Source organism: Pelophylax lessonae (genome assembly GCF_965119305.1).
Source record: "Pelophylax lessonae genome assembly, chromosome: 5".
NCBI lineage: Eukaryota > Metazoa > Chordata > Amphibia > Anura > Ranidae > Pelophylax > Pelophylax lessonae.
Genome location: NC_138772.1, coordinates 411,679,598 through 411,702,515, shown reverse-complemented (window position 1 = coordinate 411,702,515; position 22,918 = coordinate 411,679,598). Strand labels below are relative to the sequence as shown.

The 22,918-nt window shown below is 44.0% G+C and overlaps 1 protein-coding gene across 1 annotated transcript in view; it reads right to left on the bottom strand.

The window, feature by feature from the left end:
* Window positions 1–22,532, bottom strand: part of RNF138 (ring finger protein 138) — a gene marked incomplete at both ends in the record, with an annotated part of 29,887 nt that extends 7,355 nt beyond the window's left edge. The window contains 2 exons of the mRNA XM_082258984.1: window positions 13,437–13,602; window positions 22,414–22,532. Of these exons, the coding sequence (XP_082115110.1) occupies window positions 13,437–13,602; window positions 22,414–22,532 (285 nt within the window). The remainder of the gene's footprint in view (window positions 1–13,436; window positions 13,603–22,413) is intronic.
* Window positions 22,533–22,918: the final 386 nt, after the last annotated feature.

The window sequence follows — 22,918 nt, the reverse complement described above, 5'->3', positions numbered from 1 at the left end:
CCCTGGCCGGTGGTTGTGGGGGTCTGCGGGCAGGGGGCTCATCGGAATCTGGAAGCCCCCTTTAACAAGGGGGCCCCCGATCCCGGACCCCCTCCCTATGTGAATGGGTATGGGGTACACTGTACCCCTACTCATTCACCCCATAAAATGCAGTGTATGGAAATGACAGGAGACGTTTTGGAAAATTTATTAAAAATCTTCATCTGGCTCTTGTCCTCTCCGGGGGTCTTCTCCTCTCCGAGGGTCTTCTGCTCTTTTGCTGTCCGCCCTTCTTGTCTTCTCCTCTCCGGGGTCTTCTGCTGTCTTCTCCTCTCCGGGGGTCTTCTGCTGTCCGCCCTTCTGCTGTCCAATCTTCTTGTCTTCTCCTCTCCGGCCTTCTGCTCTTTTGCTGTCGGCTGTCGGCTGTCCTTCTTCCTCCGGTCCTCCTCCTCCGACGTCTTCAGCGATTATGCCGGCCTCTGGTCTCTGCAGCTTATTATATAGCCATTAGGGGCGTGGTCGCCAGATGACGTCATCGGGAGACCACGCCCCCTTGTGTCACAGATGACGTCAGGCCATGACAATTTGCATTCCCTCTGTTTCCTCCGATATTGAAGCCTGTGATTTTCTGCATCCTTGCTACATCTCTGATAATAATGCAGGCTGTAACATTCTCCAATATAGTAACACAAAGTGGCACCTGCACAGAAGATTGCAACTTGAAGCTTTTAAAATTTGTCACAGGTAAAAAGTTACAAATTAGATCCCAGCGCTTTACACATTTCAGCCCTGTGTGGGCCTTAGTCATAGCAAGGTGGGACTGCCAACTAGGGCTGGGGAATATAATCGAAAGATCGATGCATCGCGATTCGACCCTTCGCGATTCTGCATCGATGCGGCTGCCGGCATAATCGATTATACGAAATGACGTCATCAGCCGCGGCCACGCCCTATCGCGCAAGGGGAAAAAAAAAAAAAAAAAAAAAAAAAAAAAATCACAAGATCGCAGGATCGGCAGCTGATTGGTGGGTTAATGGCGGGAGCTTAATAAAAAGGCTCCGCCCCTCCCCTTCCGCCTCTTTGACCCGGGCCGAGGCGCAGCAAGACATCCCCCGCGTGTATCGACGTCCCACCTGCGGCCTAGAAGCCAGCCAGCCAGCCAGCCAAGCCAGAAGCCGCCAGTCCAGTGAGTCCACACACAGGAGCGAGGAGCCCCAAGTGCATCCCCATCGCAGCCAGCCAGCGCCGCCAGCCTCACCTCACCGTAGCCGACAGGCCCTGGAGGCCCAGCCGCCACGCCACTGCCAGTGACGCCAGCCGCCCGCCACAGAGCCCAGAGAGCAGCACAGCACCTGTCCTCCTCTGCAATGCAGTGTACAACAACCCACACAGTCACACAGCAGGTATGTCCGAACAAATAATTGTGTAATCATTCATGGGGGTCTCTCGTCTGTATCTCTGGGGGATGTCTGTGATGGGGGGGGGCCTGGGACAGGGGACGGTGGGTCGGGGCCGGGGGTACTGTTCTGCTGTGGCAGTCTGGCAGCCAGGGGGGTCTCTGTCAGTGTCAGTCAGCTATGGGGGTCTGGGCAAGGGGGGGACTCACTCAGTGTTTGTCAGTGCTGTGGGGGATTGGGGAAGGTGTGGGGGACATCCAGGTCTCTGTCAGTGTGGGGGTCTGGGCAAGGGGGGGGGACTCACTCACTCTCAGTGTTTGTCAGTGCTGTGGGGGATTGGGGAAGGTGTGGGACATCCACCCAGGTCTCTGTCAGTGTGTCAGGCTGCAGTCAGCTCATGGAAGTTATGCAGCAGTGCACTATTGCCAGGTTCACCCTTGATGTTTGCTACTAGTCAGGAAGTGCTCTGTTTTGTAGAGGACAGGTTATGGCACACCTGGAATTTATTGCAATGCATATTCACATAAAAGGATTTATATATAATGTTTTGTGGGAATTTATGATGACCATTTTCACAAGAATATTAGCTTGGCTGGCTTCTTCCATCTTGGCTTGCCTTAAAGTACAACTATAGACCAAACTTTATCCAAAAAAAGTTTGGCCTTTAGTTGTACTTTAAATGGTGGTAGGCCTGGCTTATATTAATATTTTCTTTTATGAAGCAGTAAACTGCACTACTACAGTTTTTTACTAATTTTACTGTTACTTCTAGTAAAATACTAGTGTTGTTGTCTGTCTCTGCTATGCTGTTTGCATTTTCAGACCTTCCTATATGTTTGCAGTGCAAGTGCACTAAAGTATGCAGGGCTTGCCGGCCATGACAGGGTCCAGGAAAGTGTCCTTTGAAGCAAATGAAAATAAAAAAGGATTCTTTTATTTGTGACTGCTTGATTGTTTGTTTTTTTTGATAAAGTTTTGAAAACCATTGGGCAGTGGGCTGGGCATGGGCATTGGGCAGTAATCGTGATGCATCGTGGAATCGAATCGCGACCCTAATAATCGTAATCGCATCGAATCGTGAGGTAAGTGAAGATGCACAGCCCTACTGCCAACACCAATTGCATTTAGAAAATACACACCCAATGAAGCACGCCTTACCACAGGTGCAAATTAAAACATGTTGGCTCTAAAGAAGGTGATGGCTAAAGAAGGTGCCAGTTTGGACCCCGGCAGGGTCCCCCCCAAACTCTGGAGTGCACGGTGTCCAGAACTGTAGAGCTACAGGCAAGTAGCTCAATGAGAGTTCTTTATTCACACATTTGTGAGAACATTTTATGATCATTCCCTAAAAAATATTGTGGATAATGCACTAGGCTGGTGCACTCTTTGGGTTTGTTTCTCATAGCAAACGAACACAACTTAACCATGACAAAATTATGAATATATTTTGATAATTTTATGCGCCAACAACTTCTAAACTTCCAAGAGAGGCATGGTGTCCACAAGCAAACTTTTTTTATTAAAAAGGAAAAAATTAAAAAATAAAAAATATCCCATCGCCGATTTAACCCTCAAGGTAATTGAGTATTCAGTTTATGGATCCACCATGCTTCAGGCTTGAGCAGTTTCCTCTGGAAATCACCTCCCCTAACTGGATTAGTAACCCTTTCTAAGTCATAGAATTGGAAACCAGATAAACCCCCTCCATGCATGTCCCTAAAAAGTTGGGACACTGTTGAAAAAGGTTTTGTAATAACATGGTTAGCAGCTGTTAAAATGCTCACCAATTCTGGGTCACAGATGACGTGTACATCCTACCTACTGTAATGAACACATTGTACAAAGAATTGTATACATGAACATTAGATGTGCCACAGTTAAAATCGTTAAATTGGAAAAGTCTCTCCAGCTGCCACATACTGAATTTGTGTTATCTTAACGTGAAGTTTGCTATACTTGCAAGACTACTCCCATTTCCCTGAGAATTAAGGCCCGGAGATAAAGTACCCAGAGCAGGGGCTTCTCGACACGAAAAAGGATACTTTTTTCCCCAAAATCTTCCGTAATGAAGGATCTTTAAAAAAGAATAGCTAAATGGTTTCCAATTCTATTCATTATATTCTTAAATTCTTCTGAAAATGCAGTCACACCCTGTCTTGAATATCTGTTTCCTTCTATTGTTGTCAAAAGTTGCCAACATGTGCATTCAGACGTTGAGTCCAGATACATCCGAGCTTTTATTATTTAAGTAAATGATTGCGCTTTCCTCCGTGAAGGCCTGTTAAGTCTAGCAGCTACTGTATGTCCAGCTCTAATGAATTTAAGGGAATAGCTTTCAATGTGTGTTAAGGTGGCAACTGCATGTCAGCATAGTAAAGTAAACTGAACATTCCTTGCAGTAAAGTTCTAGTAAGCACATTATCTGACACTATCCCTCTGCCCCCATCCAAGAAACATGTATTGCTCGCCCAAGTAAATTGCAAATTGAACTCGTTGCAATTGAGTGTATCCACAAATTTGTGGATAATTCCTATGTCACCTTGCCAAATCAACAAGAGGTCTATAGAGTGCCCATAGCTACCATTATGGCTAACAGAGGGTGACATCAGGGAAAGGCTGGATAAAGTGAACACAAGTAAATCACCAGGCCCGGATGGCATACATCCGAGAGTACTCAAAGAACTAAGTAATGTTATATCTAGACCACTATTCCTGATCTTTGCTGACAGTATTATGACAGGAACTGTACCAGGTGACTGGAGGAAAGCTAATGTGATACGGATATTCAAAAAAAGGGCAGAGGCATATCCCGGAAAATTATAGGCCGGTCAGCCTGACGTCAATAGTATGTAAACCTCTGGAAGGGATGATAAGGTACTATATCCAAGAGTTTGCTAAAGACAACAACATCAACAGAAGTAATCAGCATGGGTTTACAAAAGGGCGTTTGTGTCAAACCAATCTGTTCTACGAGGAGGTGAGCTGTGAGCTAGATGGGGGGGGGGGGGGGGGAGACCTGTGAATGTGGTGCACCTGGATTTTGCTAAGGCGTTTGATACAGTTCCCCGCAAATGCTTGATTTCTAAAATAAGGTCTGCAGGCATCGACCACAAGGTTTGCTCTTAAATACAGAACTGGTTAAAAGGGTGTGTCCAAAGGGTGGTAATAAATAATGCATACTCAGGCTGGTCTGGGATGGTAAGTGGGGTCCCCCAAGGCTCAGTCCTGGGACCAATTTTGTTCAATTTATTTTTTATAAAAAGCATAGCATTGAGGACGAGGTCATTAGCTCAAGCTTAGTTTTTGCAGATGACACAAAATTGAGCAGGGCAATAACTTCACATCGTGAGGCAGAAATCCTGCAGAATGACCTGAGCAAAATAACAGAGTGGGCAACTACATGGCATACGAGGTTTAATGTGGATAAGTGCAAGGTATTGCACTTGGGGACAAACAACATAAAAGTACGATACACTCTAGGGGGGGGAACCTCTGGGGGAATCAAAAATGGAGAAGGATCTGGGAGTCTTGGTAGAGGATAGACTTCGCAATAGCATGCAATGTCAAACTGCAGCTGCCAAAGCTGGCAGAATATTAGCATGCATAAGGAAGGGTATGTATTCCAGAGATAAAACTATAATCCTACCACTTTATAAAACACTGGTCCGACCACATCTAGAGTATTCTGTCCAGTTCTGGTCGCCAGTCCTCAGAAGGGATGTGTTGGAGCTGGAGAGAGTTCAGAGAAGGGCAACTAAACTAATTAGGGTAAACTAATTAGGAGATTGGAGGACCTTAATTAGGAATAGTGTTTACAAGCGCTTGATTTATTCTCCCTGGAGAAGACGCCCGAGAGGGGACATGATAGCAATTTACAAATACCTCAAAAGGTGATCTGAACATAGGGAAAAAAAAAAAAAGACGATTCAGTCGCAAGGAATGCAGGGAGGACACGAGGCCATACACTGCGTTTAGAGGAGAACCGTTTTAACCTCAGGCTACGCAGGGGGTTCTTTACAGTAAGGGCTACAAGACTGTGGAATTCACTGCCACAAATGGTAGTAACTGCGGGGAGTATGGCTACGTTTAAAAGACTCTTGGATGTACATCTCAAGGATCAAAACATTCAGGGGTATGAGAAATAATTACAGCCACACACACCTACACAGGTTGAACTGGATGGACTATTGTCTTATTGTCTTTATTCAACCTCAACTACTATGTAACTATGGAAGAGATTGTGCTCAGGGGGAAAAAAAAAAAAGGGGGCGGTCTTCCCACTTACCCGTATACTGTATAGGTTCACCAATAATGGTGAAGATATTGCCCTCATTAAACACCCCACAAAAGATGCAGAAAGGTGACTCCCATCAATATAAAATAACCAAAATGTCCTGTAACCTCTCAACATACGAGCTTGATCTGTAAAGAGGTTCTTTAAAAAAAAAAAAAAAAATTTGACTAAACAGCTAAGTGAGGCATGGTCAAGTATAAAGATTGAACATCAAGAGTAACCAAAGTAAAAATGTTGCTTCCCAGCTAAGCTCTTTAAGATAGGCCAAAACCATCTGTTTACTTAATGTAGCCAGGAAGTCTCTTTACCAAAAGGCTGGAGATGGAAATCTACCCACTCACTGCGTGACTCTAAAAGAGAACCAATCCTGGCCACTATGAATCTACCTTTGGTTTGTTCCCTAGATTTATGGTTTCTAGGCAGGTGATGGAATATTGGAGGTTACAGGATCCCTCACGATATTCCCACAACCTGTAAATTATTCCAGAACCATTTCAGACCTCCTGAAAGATATCAACCAAACTATTCTTGGCCTGAACAGGATAGAAAAACATCCTTTTAGTGGGGAAAGGTTTACCAGCCCTACAGGAGCAGTTGCTCTAGGAGTCAGAGCAGCAGACAGATACTGAAAAAGAAAAAAAAAGGTGAACAGAAGATGTGTGGTGATCTGAGATTTTGACATCCCCCTGCTCCTCAGAAACATCCTGTCTGAAATGCTTTCTGGGCAGGACACTTCAAATCCATTGACATCTAGGATAGTTTCAAATAAAAAGGATTTGTAGGAGGAAAAAAAAAAAAAAAATGAATACATCTCACTAGCAAAAACGGTTCCTGAGATGAAAGGCGCACACCTGAGGAGGTTTATCACATTATCAGTGCCTGCCTCCTTTTTATCTTTTCTTTCCAATTGTTGTGGGTATCGTTTGGATGACCCGTCTCCTGTATCTTCTTTGTCCTCTTCTACAGCTCTTCATTTTATCCTTAATAAAATACAAACTTTGTTGATGATCTTGGTGTGCCTGAAAGAATCTATGATGGTTTTAGACTGGTCATCTGATTGATCAGATGAGCTACATTTGTCATGCTCTTTTTCTGATGGCTGGGATAATTTTCCAATATGGATTTAGGTCTCTTTTGAGGTCTGTCTCCCCAACTCTGACGATCATGCAGTACTCCAGTTTCATAATCACGAACATCTTGCAAAAATTTCTTTAAGTTGCCATAATTTCCGGTTCACATTTCTGAATGTTAACTTCTTATTCAGTGAAACAGTGAAAAGGAAGGAGTTTTGTGTCATTTCAAATGAAGCTTTTAATCCTGTGATTTTAGATGCAGCAGAATTCAAAGCAGTTAGTTCATACTCTGATCAAGAATAAGGAACGCTCATCCAATATCTCATGCCATCTCTTTGAAAAAGCTCCTGAATAAATTATAGTAGGCATATAGTCGGGAAAACACCCAATTAGGAGTTCAACTTGAGTGCAATAAAGGGAAAAAAAAAATAAGTTTCTTGGATGCCACGCTAGAGAGGGATAGTGTTTCAGGCAAGGTGCTTACTAGAAGTTTGTGTAAGGAATGTTTAGGCAAGTACTTTGCTGACAAGCAGTTTTCACCCTTACAACACGTTGAAAGCTAGTCCCTTAGGGGAAACTCCTAAGCTAGACACAAACGGCTTTCATGCAGGAAAGTGCAGTCTTTACTCCAAGAAAAAAAAAAAGATCGGATGCATCTGGATTCCCTAATTTCTAGGGGGTTCCAGTTAGCACCTGAATGCACACGGGATTCCCTGCTGAATGAAATGTCAAACTTTTGACAATAGAAAGAAACATACAATAGAATAGATATTCAAAACAGGGTGTGACCTTTGACTGCCTATTCAGTAGAATGTAAGTATATAGCGGATAGAAAAAAAAAAAAAAAAAATCCCTATTCTTTTCACAGATGCATCATTACGGAAGATTTTGGGGAAAAAAAAGTGTCATTTTTCGAGTCGGAAAGCCCCTACTCTGGGTACATGGTTATCGTCAAGCCTTTTTAATTCTCAGGGAAAAAGGAATAGATCTTACCTTTCCTATAAAGACTCTTATAAAAGTGTGAGGCGAAGTCTTGCAAACTTCATGTTAAGGCAACACAAATTCAGTACGTGGCAATTAGAGAGGTTTTTCCAATTATAAACTATATTAATAGTGGCGCATCTAATTTTGACATATACAATTGTACAATGTACAATTTACTCATTACCGGAGGTAGGATGTAAGAGTCATCTGTTGAGAACAAGAATTGACAAGCATTATACAGCCGCTACCAATGTTACTACAAAACATTTTAACGCTGTTCTGACATTATAGGGACATCGATGGAGCATGTTTATCTGGTTTTAATTCTTGGCCTAGAAAGGGTTACTATACCAATTAGAGGAGGGGATTGCCATAGAAAACTGTTCAATCCTGAGGCATGGTGGGTCAATAAACTGAATACAAGTGTACCGCGAGAATTAAATCAATGATATGCACCATGCCCACAGCCTCCGACCATCTCCGGCATCAGACCCGCAGCCTCCGACCATCTCTTGTCTTATGTCTGCAGTCTCTGAGGGGGGAGAGTTTGGAGAGGATTCAAGAGTGGGAGCACCGCCTGGATGGGGGGGTTCACGGAAGGAGCCAGACGTGCGTGGACTGTGGAAAGGAGACTAGGAAAAAACTAGGGCCACCTGAATGAGCCCTGCACCTGAGAGGAGGTGGTCAGTGACATCACCGTTAGTCTGGGGGGGGGAAGGAGGGGTTTGGAGGGGGGAGTGAATACAATAATGTAAAGGGGCACTGATCTAAAAAAAAAAAAAAAAAAAAAAAAAAAAAAAAGGTACCACCTTATATCAATACCCCCCCCCCCCCCCCACGCACACACCTTACCTTAGTGTATTCACTCCACGGAATGTTGTCTCTGGTCACCAGAGCCCCCCCCCCACGTCAGAGTTACCAGCATTCCCCTTTACACGAGAGTCTGCAGGATTCCCCCTTACAGTGCAAGGAGGAACTCTGCAGACCCTGATGAGAAGGGAAGCATGGTGGACTCTGGTCACCAGAGCCCCCCTTACATCATGATCTGCAGCATTCCCCTTTAAGTCATAGGTCCCTTGCAACGTAAAGGGGAATCCTGCTGACTGATATAATTTAGCCAGCACAGGGTTCCCCATATATCAACCTGGCCTTCATGTAAATGGAGAAAAATAGTTGACTTTTGTTTAACACCACATATCTAATAGCACTAGCTACATGTTTCTAGTTTAAAAATATTGATATTTGCACAGTTTAGCGCTGAAAACTGTTTAGCGCTAAAAAATTCCATTTATCTGCAGTGCAGCTTTCTCGGTCTCAAAAAGACATTAGGAGTCTGTTTAGACCCCTGATGTTCTCAAAGCTTAACCCCCCCCCCCAAAAAAAAAATAAAAAAATAACATTGATGTCAATTGGGAATCAGCGGCTGCATGGACACAGCCACGGTTCTGCATTTGACATCCGTGTGGATGCGAGTGTATGACCCTGAACTCGTCACACGGTCTGCATTTTGGGCTGTGTATCTGCATCCAAACGGAGGTCAACTGGAGAGCAGTGGCTGTGTCCATGCAGCTACTGCTTCCCACTTGACATGAATAGATTTGCATGCGCGGAACACCTCTGCATCCCCATATGCATAAACATGGCACTCACACGGGCATACTCTTTGGTACGCCCCATGCGAATGAGGCCTTAGTAGGAATTTGAACAGGAAATTGTTCATGTTTGCTAATGATTTTAGTGTATTTTATGTGGGGAAAAAAAAAAAAAAACATTTGCCCAACTAATGCAGGCCCTAAAAATCAACTATTGTGGGAATTGTATTGGCGTTGTCATTCTGCCCCCCCCCAGTACAATCCCCTTAGGTCAGTCTGACTGATCTGGGGGTGACTGTACTAGGTGAACTTAACATTTAAAACAGATTTTAGCAGATTAACTGCAGTTACATCACCATCCACTGCTCAAGTATAGGACTACCCTTCAGCAATATTCAGTACATGTAGCCATGTTGTGATCATCCACCATGAGCAACGACAGAGCAGCAATTCAGTGCTGGGAATCTGCCATGTGTTCCTGTGTGGCCGCTACCCTTACCTCTACCCTACCCTCCCCTCCCCTCCTCCCAGCCCCGCCCAGTTAATGTAGACTGCATGGTGCAGGCTTTTCCTCTCCCCACTAGCATCAGCTGGCAGGGAAGGTAGAGTAGGCTTTGTCTGAAATTCCGCCACCCCTCCTCTAGCAAGAGAGCCAATCGGGGGGGGGGGGGGAACTTACTACACAGGCATCAGGGATCATGGGAAACATAGGTCTTAAAGAAGCACCATACAAAATAAGTAATTGGAGGCTAATGGGCTGTGAACATCTATACCCAGGATCCTCTGCACTTCAGGAGGAGAAGACCCATTTTCCCCAGGCAAATCTGGAGAAAGCAGGTCCTTTGCGTCTGGGATCCAGAGAGCGCGCAGAATTGATGTGTTTTCTGTAAAAACCCGTGCAAGACTGATCTATTTTGAGCACCCATAGAGCCTGAGGACTGAGCCACATAGAGTCGCTGTGTATTGAGACCTGCTGCTGTGCGAGTGCCTACACCAGAGCTGAGAGACTGAGCCAGTGAGGAACCAACCTTGAGGTCTGCGACTTCTGGTCCCATATGCCAGCCGGTCAGCTGTTTCAGATCTGTCACTTGCTGGGAATTATACAACACCTAAAGCAGAACTTCACCCAAAAAAGGACACCCATTATTACTTATGGATACTTTATTTTTTGGGCAATTCTTCCCCCACCTTTTTTGGCTGCAGTCTTCTGGGGCACATTACAGGTCCCAGGAATCTGTGGAGGAAGCTGGCTTCCCACACTAGACATAGTGGTGCCAGGGACCCAAAGACCAGTGAAGAACCAGCCTAGGTGAGGACAATGCTCAATTCTTGGGCAAATGACTGTCCTTGTATTCAAAGTCAGCAGCTACAGTATTTGTAGCTTTTTTATATATATTGTGAGGGATTAGCTCGGTGGTAGGCGTGGATGACCCCTTGGGGGGTGCGTTTTCACAAGAAGATAGCCGAGAAGTGCTTGCAAACAACAGTTTGGTTTATTAATGCATTTTTTCTTCACCAGACTGCAAGCGTCAAAACCAGCAAAATAAAATAAAAGACAAAATAAATCCTTGCCTCTGTGGGTGGCTACCTTCTTACACTGGAACCTACCTAAGAGTCTGTCCCCAACCTACTGTTGGGCAGACTTTGCTGTTCCTACAGCAAACCATCAAAAGTCCATTTACTTTCTCTTTACATAGGAAAAATCCATTGTTTTTCACCTTCACATAGCAAATGTTCATTGACCTCTTCACACAGAAAACATTCCTTTGTTTTTCCCTTCACATGAAAAACATTCCTTTGTTTTCTCTTCACATAGGAAAACAGTCCATGTCCTCACCTTGTGAATTCTTCAGCCTTAATTAGTTCCCCCTTCTCAGGCGCACACCGCTCCAGGAGGTATATTCCTCTCCCATGCCCGCACAGCGTCAGGAGGCATATATCTGACTGCCCTCCTGTCCCCAACTCACACAGCTTTCAGGAGACAGCTTCCGGAGGCAGCCATCCATAGACTTTCTTTGGACAAATTATAGAAGCCTTAATTTCCTCATTCTGAACAGCTGAAGTCTGTTCAACGTCTTTAGACATTTCTGCTGGCTTCTGCAGCCGACACCCTATAGAAATTGGTGAATTGTGTCTCCAATCTGTGACAACACTCACAGATTTATCTGACATATATATATATATTTTTTTTTTTTATATTTTATTTTAGGGGGGGGGGGTGAAAATCTTCTTGAAAACTTTACTACACACACAGTTAATGCAACGGAGATTGCAATTTACTTAATAGCCCATCTGCCATGTTCACTCTTAAAAAAGGACAGCTCTATGTGCCCTACCTCACAGAAGGGCCCCACCAAAGCCAGCCAGCAAACACTAACATCTAGGATCCAGGTACTTTGCAATCACCTCTAGGGGAACCCTTCCATCAGGAACGGATAGGCCCACCTGTTATTGGGGCTGTATGCATAGTGTGCACAAAAGGATCCTTTCTGGGTTAGTCAAAACTGATATTTTATAGCTAAATTCCAGGAATTCAGCCACTTTGTAAAAAGCACAAGCACACTATGAGTTAAGTCGAAGGAGGTGAATGACATCTCTTGAACATCTCTTCTTTTTATCTGACTCTGTTGGAACACACAAACACTCAGGACTAAGAGGGGAGAGAAGCGCACAGAGCAGCTAGAGAAGCCTTTGTAGTTTGGGAGGGAGTTCACATAATACAAAGTTTTTTGTAATTGGGCAAGAGGGGCAGGCATAGCAGCTGCAACAACTCTAATGTTGAAGATGCTTAGACCTGAAGCATCAGCGTCCGGCTCCTGGAAATACAGTGATCGTGGTCTTCTGGGAATGCAATAAAAACAGTCAGATGTAAATAGAGATAAGCCCAGGAGATGCCATGCACCTCCTTGGACTTCCCTCATAGCATGTCTTCACTTTTTACAAAAGGAGATGAATTCCTGGAATTCTTTGCCATTTTATGGGTTAGTGTTTTACTACCTAGCACAGCATCTTTGAATCTGTTAATTTTCCTGTTGAATGATTTATGCATTGTTTAACTGCCATGCTTTAATACATCCATTTAACCTCCAGTTGCTTTCCCCGTTTCCTGTGTAGTGTTACAGAGTGTAGCATACTAATATTTAAGTTGCACGGGAGTGAGCTGCCTTCTTATAACCAGGTGTGGCAGTGAGGACTGGGCAGCTTGAAGAGTTGTGGCAGAACAGAGAACCCATCATAACTAGCGGCTCCTGTCATGAGAGGCATACAGTAGGTGCCATTGCTGGTCCATTTCCAAAATGAGAATTGCCTGGATTTTTGGCTGCAATATTTTTGAGTCTGGAATATGCATGCTGTAAACAAGGGGCAAAATTTCTCATCTTTATACATGTTCTTTCTCAAGTGAAGTACTGAAGTGTTACCATCAGCTTGATAGTAAGGAAACTTCACATGCTCTAGTCTACAGCAAGGATTTGTCCTCTTCAACCTGTATTGAAAAGCATGAAGGTTGCCATTGTCAAACTTCCTTTCTGAAAAGAAGATGTTAGCTTACTGGCTGTCATGCTGATGCAATGGCTTCAGTACTTCCTTGACAACAATTATGGTCCTGGTAGTGCTGCAGTGTCTGTTGCAAAAAGTCTTTGGATGCTGCTGCCTATTAATGCACCCATAGCAAAAATATCTGTTTTGGCTGTAATCTGCCCCTAAATAATGAATTGTGTAATTTCCACACTTTGATATTAAAGCCACTGCCTCTTATTTTACATGAAGATTTAATCACAAATGTACTAAGACAGAGTAGCATTCAAGGACTACAGACAACCATTTTGAAGTCATCTGCGATTCTGAATCATTTAGTGCGAACTCCGATTTAATACTGCAAGATACTGTACATCCTCATACATCACCCTAGCTAATAATAAAAAAAAATTATATATTATATATATATATATATATATATTCAGAAGCTAATTTCTATTCTACCAACTCAGTACCTTTGTAGTGTATTGATCTAGTACACATTTGCAAAAAAAAAAAAAAAAACCCAAAAAAACCAAAAGGAGCACTTGGAGACATACCCACATTCTGTGGATTATACCAAGACGAAATGCCAACTTACTTGCTTTCCGCAGTACATACATCCAGCTGAGTGCATTCTCATTTCTATCTCGAGATCTGATGCCCTGGTTGGTGCCGATCTCTCCCTTCTACATATGGCCCCGCGGCAAAGAGGACAACGTGCACCACTTGCTTTAACAGCCGACATGAAGCATTTTCTGCAAAAACTATGATAGGGTTGCCTTAGTAACTTTTTACTATAATTTATCATGCAAATAAGTAAATAACATATTTCCCCCACTAAGGAGAATTACATTTAAAATCCACATTAGACAAAGCAGCCTCAGTACAGCCAGATTAGAGGGCTCCAATAGTTAAGTAAATTCTCTTTTACCACAGTAGAGCAGTCCCTGAAGCTTCTGCACCCTCATGCTCTTGCTCGGTCATCGAACCTAGAGCAGCATCCACAGCTCTGCTCTGGATGTGAGGAGACCAGGAACAGTCCACCGCTGGATCGCGGGGAGATCAGAGGTTCAAGTATGCATTAGCCCCTGTTCACATCGGGGCGATTTGACATGTCAAATCAGAGCCTATTACCAGCAAAGGCACTGTGAATCTGTGCGACGCTGACTTTTGGGAATCGGTGTGGCGCTGCACTAATGGTCCCATCATGGTTTTCAGTTAAAAAAAATACACTCAATTTAAATTTCTGGGCACATAAATGCAACTTATGTCTTTAAAACAAATGTGTTGGTAAAATGTAAATAGATACCCAACATGAACCTCCAAATGTGTGTGCTCACAATGCTTTAAAAGCCCCTACAGGTCATCAGTATAGTGTTTCTCAGAAGCGCTGTTGCTAAAATTATTGCTTGCACACTGATATGACGTGTATGAAAATGTTGTTGTTTTTGTACATAGGCGCCCTGATGCATGCATTTTTGTAGGTGTAGGCTGTAAAATTTTAAAATGTGTGTGTGTTAGATTATTTATATATATATATATATATATATATATATATATATATACACACACACGGCATTGTCTGCAGGTGCGCCGCGTGGGACTCACTGTCACAGAACCTGGAAAAGAAGAAGACTGTGTCAGACAGCAGGTCGTGGTGGTGAGAGGCAGCCTGGGCAACATTATCAGGTAGGAGGACATTGTGGTGTGGTGCTGGGTCTTCATGATTGAGGCTGGCTCTACATTGTTGCCTGCTCTGATGTTGGAAATTGATGATGAATTTACTGTACAGCAGGTGGCATTGTTTTTTTATTTATGGAGTTTTTAGCAAAATACTTTTTCATGACTTGTGTGTGTTTATTCCATTTTGGAGGTTATTGGGGGATCAGATATTTGGGGGCACCTTTACTATAAAGGGGCTTCCACTCTAATAGGCCCCCGGGACATGCCCGTGAGTCACATGATCCCTTCTGGGAGCAAGATGTAGAAATTACATCCATGTCTCCTCATCCTGGGAACAAGTTGCCTTACAAAGAGGGGGGGGGGGGGGCTTCATTTTGAAAGGAACCCTCGCAGTGTTAAAAAAGGGATGTGGCCTGGTATGATTCAGAAGGAGGGGGTATGCTGCCACCCCATGCTCTCTGCGGAGCCTCCACCTTGGAAGGCACCTTGTCCCCACCACCACGCATTCATTCATATAATATTGTGAGACAATTTAAGATGAAAAAAAAAATAAATAAATTCAAAATAGCAATAACACTTTACAAACCATTGTGATTTTTTCTGACTATTACTATGATTTTTATTATACAGTAGTTTGGAAAGTTTATTATTCAGTACTTCTTATTCAAGAAAAGTAAGGGCTTGCTTCTTGCACATGGGCGTTACGATCAGATCCGCCTGTCTGATCTGATCGGATGCCCCATTCAGCCCTATGGAGAAGTGGATGTCAGCGGTGACATGTCTGCACCCGCATCCGATCCTGTCCGTGAAATCCGGACTGATGGAAACCCTATTTTCCATCCGTCCTGGGTGGGGGATCGGATGTGAGCAGACAGGCAGCCCGCTCTCATCAGATTCCCCATAGAGAGCAGCGGGGCTCTGACACCTCCCTCTCCGCACAGTGCGGAGACAGCTGTCATCCGCCGGCTCAGCGGGGATCGGCAGATCGATCCCCGCTGAGCAGAGCACGGTACGCAACATTTTTGTTTGCCATTAAAGAAAAAAATATTAAATCATGCTTGAATGTCGGAACTGGTTACTAAAATTTTTGAATCCCACCACTATATATTATATAAAAAAGGCCTCCTGAAAACACAAGCGCGCTCGGTCGCGTTTTTGCGTTTGAAACGCTGGGAAATACACGTTCGAATGCAAATAATTTCTTTCCAAAAAAACGTCACTGAACTCAATTGCCTGTAAATGACTGTAAACGACCTGGTGTACATGGACAGATAAGATAACAGGAGGTGGGTTCAGGGGCTTCTGAAAAAAAAAAAACGCCCAACTGCTCCTTAACATCCGTTTATGGGTTGCAGTGTACATGGACCCTAAGAGCAGTGTGAACAGGTAATATTTGCAGATAATACAATCATAAATAAACAAATAAGAAAAAAAGTGAAAATTTGAAAAAGTCCTTAAGGCTCCTTTCACACGGCCGCTCCGTGTGAAAGGTCCGCTGCGGGACTTTTTTTTTTTTTTTTTCACGGAGCGGATGACATTTCTGTCATCCGCTCCGTGTGCCCGCATATCATCCCATCCGTTTGCGGATGATATGCGGACATAATGTAAGTATATGGCACTGCGGATGTCAGCGGATGACACCGCTGACATACGATTTTCCTTCCTTTCCGTTTTTTACACGGAAGGAAAAATGGGGTTCTGTTCCATTCGTAAAAACGGAACAGAACTGAAAGGAGGAAAATCGGGTGTCAGCGGATGGTATTTCGCTGACATCCGCAGTGCCATTCACTTACATTATGTCCGCAAATCATCCGCAAACGGATTGGATGATTTGCGGACACACGGAGCGGCCGTGTGAAAGGACCCTTAGTGTGCAAGTCCCAGCACCATAAAATGGTTAAATATACAGTATGACCAGTTCTTCACTACTAGCACAGCACTTTATCCATCCTCATATGTTGTATTTTAGGCAACCCATTAAGGATTATGCCCATTTATATGCAAGCGCCTACTTTTTTACTGTTTTGACATATTGTAGAGGGGTTAGTCTCATTTAAAAAAGGGACAGCTACACTTTTTTTTTTTTTTTTTTTTAGGATTGGAGTTTATTCACTTGTACCTTTTCAGTTGTTGGTTATTTAATATATTTAATCATACTAGGTAAGGTGCCTCAATATATTAAATATCCTTTCCTTAAGCATTTGCAGTTTTTTTGAAGAGTTGATGGCTGCGCTGGACTGACCTGCTCGATAGAGGGTCTTCAGGTAGGTGAGAGAGGGCCACTTGGGGAAATTAAAGCCCCATACACACGCACAGATTGTTGGCCATAAATTGTCGGCCAACGTCCGATCTGCCGATTGTAGGCTTGTTAGTATGATGTTTCCGACAACCAATTGCGAATTTTTGGCCGAAAAAAATCTGGTGTGCATGCTATAAAATTTTTGTTGGCCAACAACAGAACGGCCGATTGTTCCTCAGTCAGTACAGATTTCGGCAGACAAAAAAAATCAGATGAGCAAGACTGGGCATGCTCAGAGAAGAAAAAAACACAGGGAAAGTCAACCATCACATGACATCACTTGTGAAGTTGGTTTTTGTTGGCCAACAAAAGTCCAGTGCAAGTCTAGACCACATTTCAACCAACAAACAACACTGGACAAAAGACGGCCGATTGGTTGGCCAACAATCTGTGCGTGTGTACGGGGCTTTACTCCCAATCAATCTGGCCCGACTGGATGAAAAAAGGCAGTGGACCCTTGTTAAGGGGTCTGGGCTGCAAACTTAAGATACGGTCTAGTGGTTGTTTCCAAAGTTTCTAGTGGTAGTTAGTTAACCACTTTAAGACCGGAGGACTTGGCTGCTCAATGACCAGGCCCTATTTTGCGATTTGACACTGTGTGACTTTAACGGACAATTGCGCGGTTGTGCGATGTTGTACCCAAACAAAATTGACATCCATTTTTTCCAACAAACAGAGCTTTCTTTTGCTGTGCGATTTTTATTGTTTGCGCTATAAACATAAAAAGAGCAACAATTAAAAAAAAAAAAAAAAAATCAAAATTTAACATTTTAGGCCAATTTGTTTTCTACTACATATGTTTGGTGAAAATCGCAATAAGCATATTTTAATTGGTTTGTGCAAAAGTTATTGTGTTTACCAACTACAGGAAAGATTTATGTCGTTTTTATGGTTTGTTTTTTTTACTAGTAATGGCGGCGATCTGCGATTTTTTACGGGACTGCGACATTGCGGCGGACAGATTGGACCCCTAACTGACATTTTTTACACTTTCAGGGGTACCAGTGACATTACTACAGTAATCAGTGTTAAAAATATGCACTGTTACTGTAAAAATGTCACTGGCAGGGAAGGGGTTAACAGTAATGGTGATCAAGGGGTTAAATGTGAGCCTAGGTGAGTGATTCTAACTGTGGGGGGTGTGGCTTGTAAAAGTCATCACAGAGACATGTGATCCTATATAGTAGGATCACATGATATCTGTCATTCTCCCTGAAGTGATCACAGACGGCTGTGTTTACATCAGCCATCGGTCCTCTCTCAGCTTAACCACTTTAATACAGGGCACTTCCCTCCCTTCCTGCCCAGGCCAATTTTCCCCTTTTAGCGCTGTTGCAATTTGAATGACAATTGCGCGGTCATGCAACACTGTACCTACACCAAATTTATGTCATTTTCCCCCCACAAATAGAGCTTTCTTTTGGTGGTATTTGATCACCTGTGCGATTTTTACTTTTTGCTAAACAAATAAAGAAAGACCGAAAAGTTTGAAAAAAAAAAAAAGTTTTTTTGTTTATGTTATACAATTTTGTAAATAAATAAGTTTTTTCCTGCACTGATGAGCACTGATGAGACTGCACTGACAGGCACTGATGAGGAGGCACTGATGGGGTGGCACTGATGGGGTGGCACTGATGGGCGGCATTGATGGACACTGATAGGTGGCACTGATGGACACTGATAGGCGGCACTGATGGGCACTGGTGGGCGACACTAAAGGATAGCAATGATGGGCACTTGTGGGCAGCACTGATAGGGAGGACACTGGTGGGCATCACTGATGGGGAGGGCAATGGGGGGCTCCCTGAGCCCTGATTGCCATCCCTGGTGGCCATTGTGGGCATCCCTGGGGTCATAGTGGGCATCCCTGGGGTCATAGTGGGCATCCCTGGTGGATCTAGTGGCATCCCCCCCCCCCCCCCGAGGGTCTGCACTGGTAATAAATGATCTGATTACCAGTGCCGACCCCCCCCCCCTGTCAGGGGAGCCGCCGATCGGCGCTCCTTTGCTTGTGCCTGTCAGGCACGAACTAATGGAAAGCCGATCAACGGCTGTTCCTATTTACTATGTGACCAGCCATGATTGGACACGGCTGATCACATGGTAAAGCGCCTCCGTCAGAGGCTCTTTACCGAGATCGGAGATGCAGGGTGTCAGACTGACACCTCGCATCACCGATCGCCGCTCTGCGCGCCCCCGGGGGGCGCCCAGAGCTGTGTTATCCTGCCGCCGTCATATGACGTCCGGTCAGGATAACACAACCACATTCCCGCCGTCAATTTGTAATAGGGCGGGCGGGAAGCGGTTAAGCATTTGCACAGCTTTCCGCAAGTTTTGTTGATACTTTTAAAAAGGTACCATTCAGCTCCAGTTTGTAAATGTTTAACATAGATCCTAATGGGAGTATTGACTGCAACTCTAAACAAGCTGCTAGCTGGCGTCAGGACTACTTGACGCTTGTTGAAAGCCTGCTCAAGCCTTCCAGTAGCTTTCTTAAAATGACAATTGCACTCCCATTGAGATCTGTGTATAACATTTCCAGAGCTGAAGTGCGCTTTAACCGGTTGCCGACCGCCGCAAGTACATATACTACGGCGGTCAGCCCCGGACAGGCAAAGTGACGTACCGTTACGTCACTAGCCTGGGAGCCAATAGAGGGCGAGCGCGCGCCGCTCCCGCCTCTCGTTCACGGACACCTCTGTGCGTGTGACCGGCAGGCCCGATGTCTGCCGGTCACTCGCGATCGTCTGCTGTGAAGGGAGAAAGGCAGGCGGCTAATGTAAACAAAGCCGCCTGTCATTCTTCCCTGTGTAAAAGCACTGATCTAACGGTCCTTGCTATGTAGGACCGTTGATCTGTGCTGTTACACACACAGCCACATCCCTGCACAGTTAGAAGCACGCCCCTAGGAACACACTTAACCCCTCCCTCTCCAATAAAGATAACCCCTTCCCTGCCAGTGTCATTTTTACAGTAACAGTGCATATGTATATATGTATAGCACTGATTACTGTAGTAATGTCACTGGTACCCCCAAAAAAGTGTCAAAAATGTCAGTCAAGGGTTCCGATCTGTCCACCGCAATGACGCAGTGCCGAAAAAAAAAAAAAATTGCGCAGGTGATTAAATACCACCAAAAGAAAGCTCTATTTGTGGGGAAAAAAAGGACGTCAAATTCGTTTAGGTACAGCATCGCACAACCGCGCAATTGTCCGTTAAATTCATGCAGTGCCGAATTGCAAAATACCACCTGGTCAGGAAGGGGGTAAAATCTTCCGGGGCTTAAGTGGTTAAGCCCCCGCTCACACCGGAGCATCTTGTCATGCATGACAAGTTGCACCCTAATGTCAGTAATGGCAGCGTTCCAAGCAGACTTTGCGGCGCCGCATCAATTTGAAAAAGAGTTGTTATTGCACTACTTTTGGCGATTTCAGGTGCGACTTGCATAGACATCTGTGTATAAAGCCTCACAGATGTCTTCCAAGTCACACTGACATGCGGCTTTGAAATTGTGCAAATTCAAATTAAGTTGAACAATTCAATATGAATGAGGGCTAAAGACTTAAAAGTAGAGCTATAAGAAAAACTTTTTTTTTTCTTCATTTTTGGATAGAGGGGTTATAACCCGTCAGATTTTTTTGTTATTTTTTCGCCATCTGTGTCCGATTGCAGAGATTTCCATTCACTTCCTGTCCTAGAGCCAAACAGGTACTGAAAGGAAATCCCTGCAAGATCAAGGGAATTCTTGGGACCCCCCCGTTTACCAGAACTAGTGTCCCTATTGAAAGAGATCCCCTCTAACAACCCAAAATGTGGGCAATTTCTTTTACTTTCAACGATAGTGGTAAACAGGACAAATAGAGAATATATCTAAACGAGGGCACAGACAGCAATAAAAAACGGACAGCAGTTCTAATCTCTCTCTCCAAAACATAAAGGGAGGGAGGAAGGTTTTTGTCTTTAGCTATACTTTAATCAGTCAGATTTTCTGCGGCAGGGCGGCCGTCCTGCTCGAACTGACGTCTGACGTACCTGTACATCATTTCATGCACTTGGTCTGGGGCACATCTGTGCGCACCGCTGGCGACCTGCGCCCGCTGTAATTGGACACAGTGAAGGCAATCAGTGTTCACCGGCACCCCGCAAATCGATGAGAAAGGCAGAACGGCGGTTTGCCTATGTAAACAAGACAGACCGCCGTTCTGGGAGAGAGATAGAGGAAGATCTTACGTTTCTGCTAAGCAGGAACACAGATCTCTGTCTTCCCCCAGTCAAAGCACTCCCAGGGAACACATTTAACCCTTTGATTGCCCCTGATGTTATCCCCTTCCCTACCAGTGTCATTAGTACAGTGACGTGTTTTTTTTTTTTTTTTTTCTAGCTCTGATCACTGTTAGTGTCACTGGTCCCCAAAAAGCATCACTTACTTAGTGTCAGATTTGTCTGCCGCAATCCCGCAAAATAAAAAAATTAAAATTCCATAAATATATCCCATTGTTTGTAGACGCAATACCTTTTGTGTAAACCAATCAATATTGTGCTTATTGAAATTTTTTTTTTTTTTTTTATTTTGTTTTTTTTTTTTATAACTGAAAACATGAAGCAGAACACATACTGGCCTAAATTGATGAAAAAACATTTGATTTTTTACATTTTTTTTATTGGATGGGATTATAACAAAAAGTAAAAAAAAAGTTGTTTTTTTTTTTTGTTTTTTTAAATTGGTGGTCTTTTTTTGTTTATAGCACACAAAATAAAAACCGCAGAGATCCAATACCACCAAAAGAAAGCTATTTGTGGGGAGGGGGGGCAAAGGGAAGGAGGAGGATCTCAATTTTAATTGGGTACAGTGTTATGTAACCGCGCAATTGTCAGGTAAAAGTAACAGTGCTGTATCACAAAGAAAAATGGCCTGGTCATGGGGGGGGGGGGGGTGTAAAACCTTCCAGAGCTGAAGTGGTTTGAGAAAGCTGCTCAAAGCTTGCTAAAAATGTAATACTTGCTGTACACACTGCCCTTATTTGAAAAGATAGTCCTCTTATAAAATTGGTATATTAGAGTAGCACAGATCCCAACAAACATGGCGAATTTCACAGAAGCCTGGAAACCGATGTACATCTAAAGCCCCGTACACACGTAACGATCGGCCGATTGTCGGCTTGTTAGTATGATGCTTCCGACAACCGACAGCGAATTTTCGGCCGAACAGAATCTGGTTTGCAGACTTTAAAATTTGTGTTGGCAGTCACCAGAACGGCCGATTGTTCGCCAGTCAGTACAGAATTCGGCCGACAAACAGCAGATTAGCAAGACTGGGCATGCTCAGAAAAGAAAAAACACACGGAAAGTTAACCATCACATGACATCACTTCTGCAGTCGGTTGTTGTTGGCCGACAAAATTCATGTGCAGTCTTTAGCACTTTTCAGCCGACAGGACAGCACCGGACAAAAGACGGCCGATCATTCGGCCGACAATCGCTACGTGTATACGGGGCTTAAGTCACATGAAAACACACATAGAAAGGTGCAAGTCCCAGCCTAAAATAGGAAATATGTATATATGAAACACAAACACCATGATCAGCTACTCACACATGCCGACAGCTCTCAGTTCTCACTGGAGTCTGGAAGATCTCCTGACAAATTGGACAGCAGAAATCATCTTTATCATGGGACAGTGCAGCAGATGATGAGGCTGTAGCTTCTTCCATCAACACTCTGTTTTAATGACCCCGTTTAATGTATATTCATGTATGGCAGTGGGGAAGAGTGTGAGCTTGGTGGGTGATTTCACAGGAAGAAAGTTAGACCAAGAAATTGAGTTTTCCCTGGGTCTAGATGTATATCACCTGAAGCTCACATGTGCTTAATGATAATTAGCTTCTGCACTTCTAACTGGGTTCACACATAGGCTTTCCCATCAGGTCCGCCTGTCAGTTTTTGTTCCATACACTTCTATAGAGCAGCAGATGTCAGTGGTGACATCTCCTCTGATACCCGCTGCTCTCCGATCTGATCCGGTCTGTGAAATCCAAACGGATGGAAACCCTATTTTCCATCCCTCTGGAGGATTTGATTGGATCAGATGAATATGGAC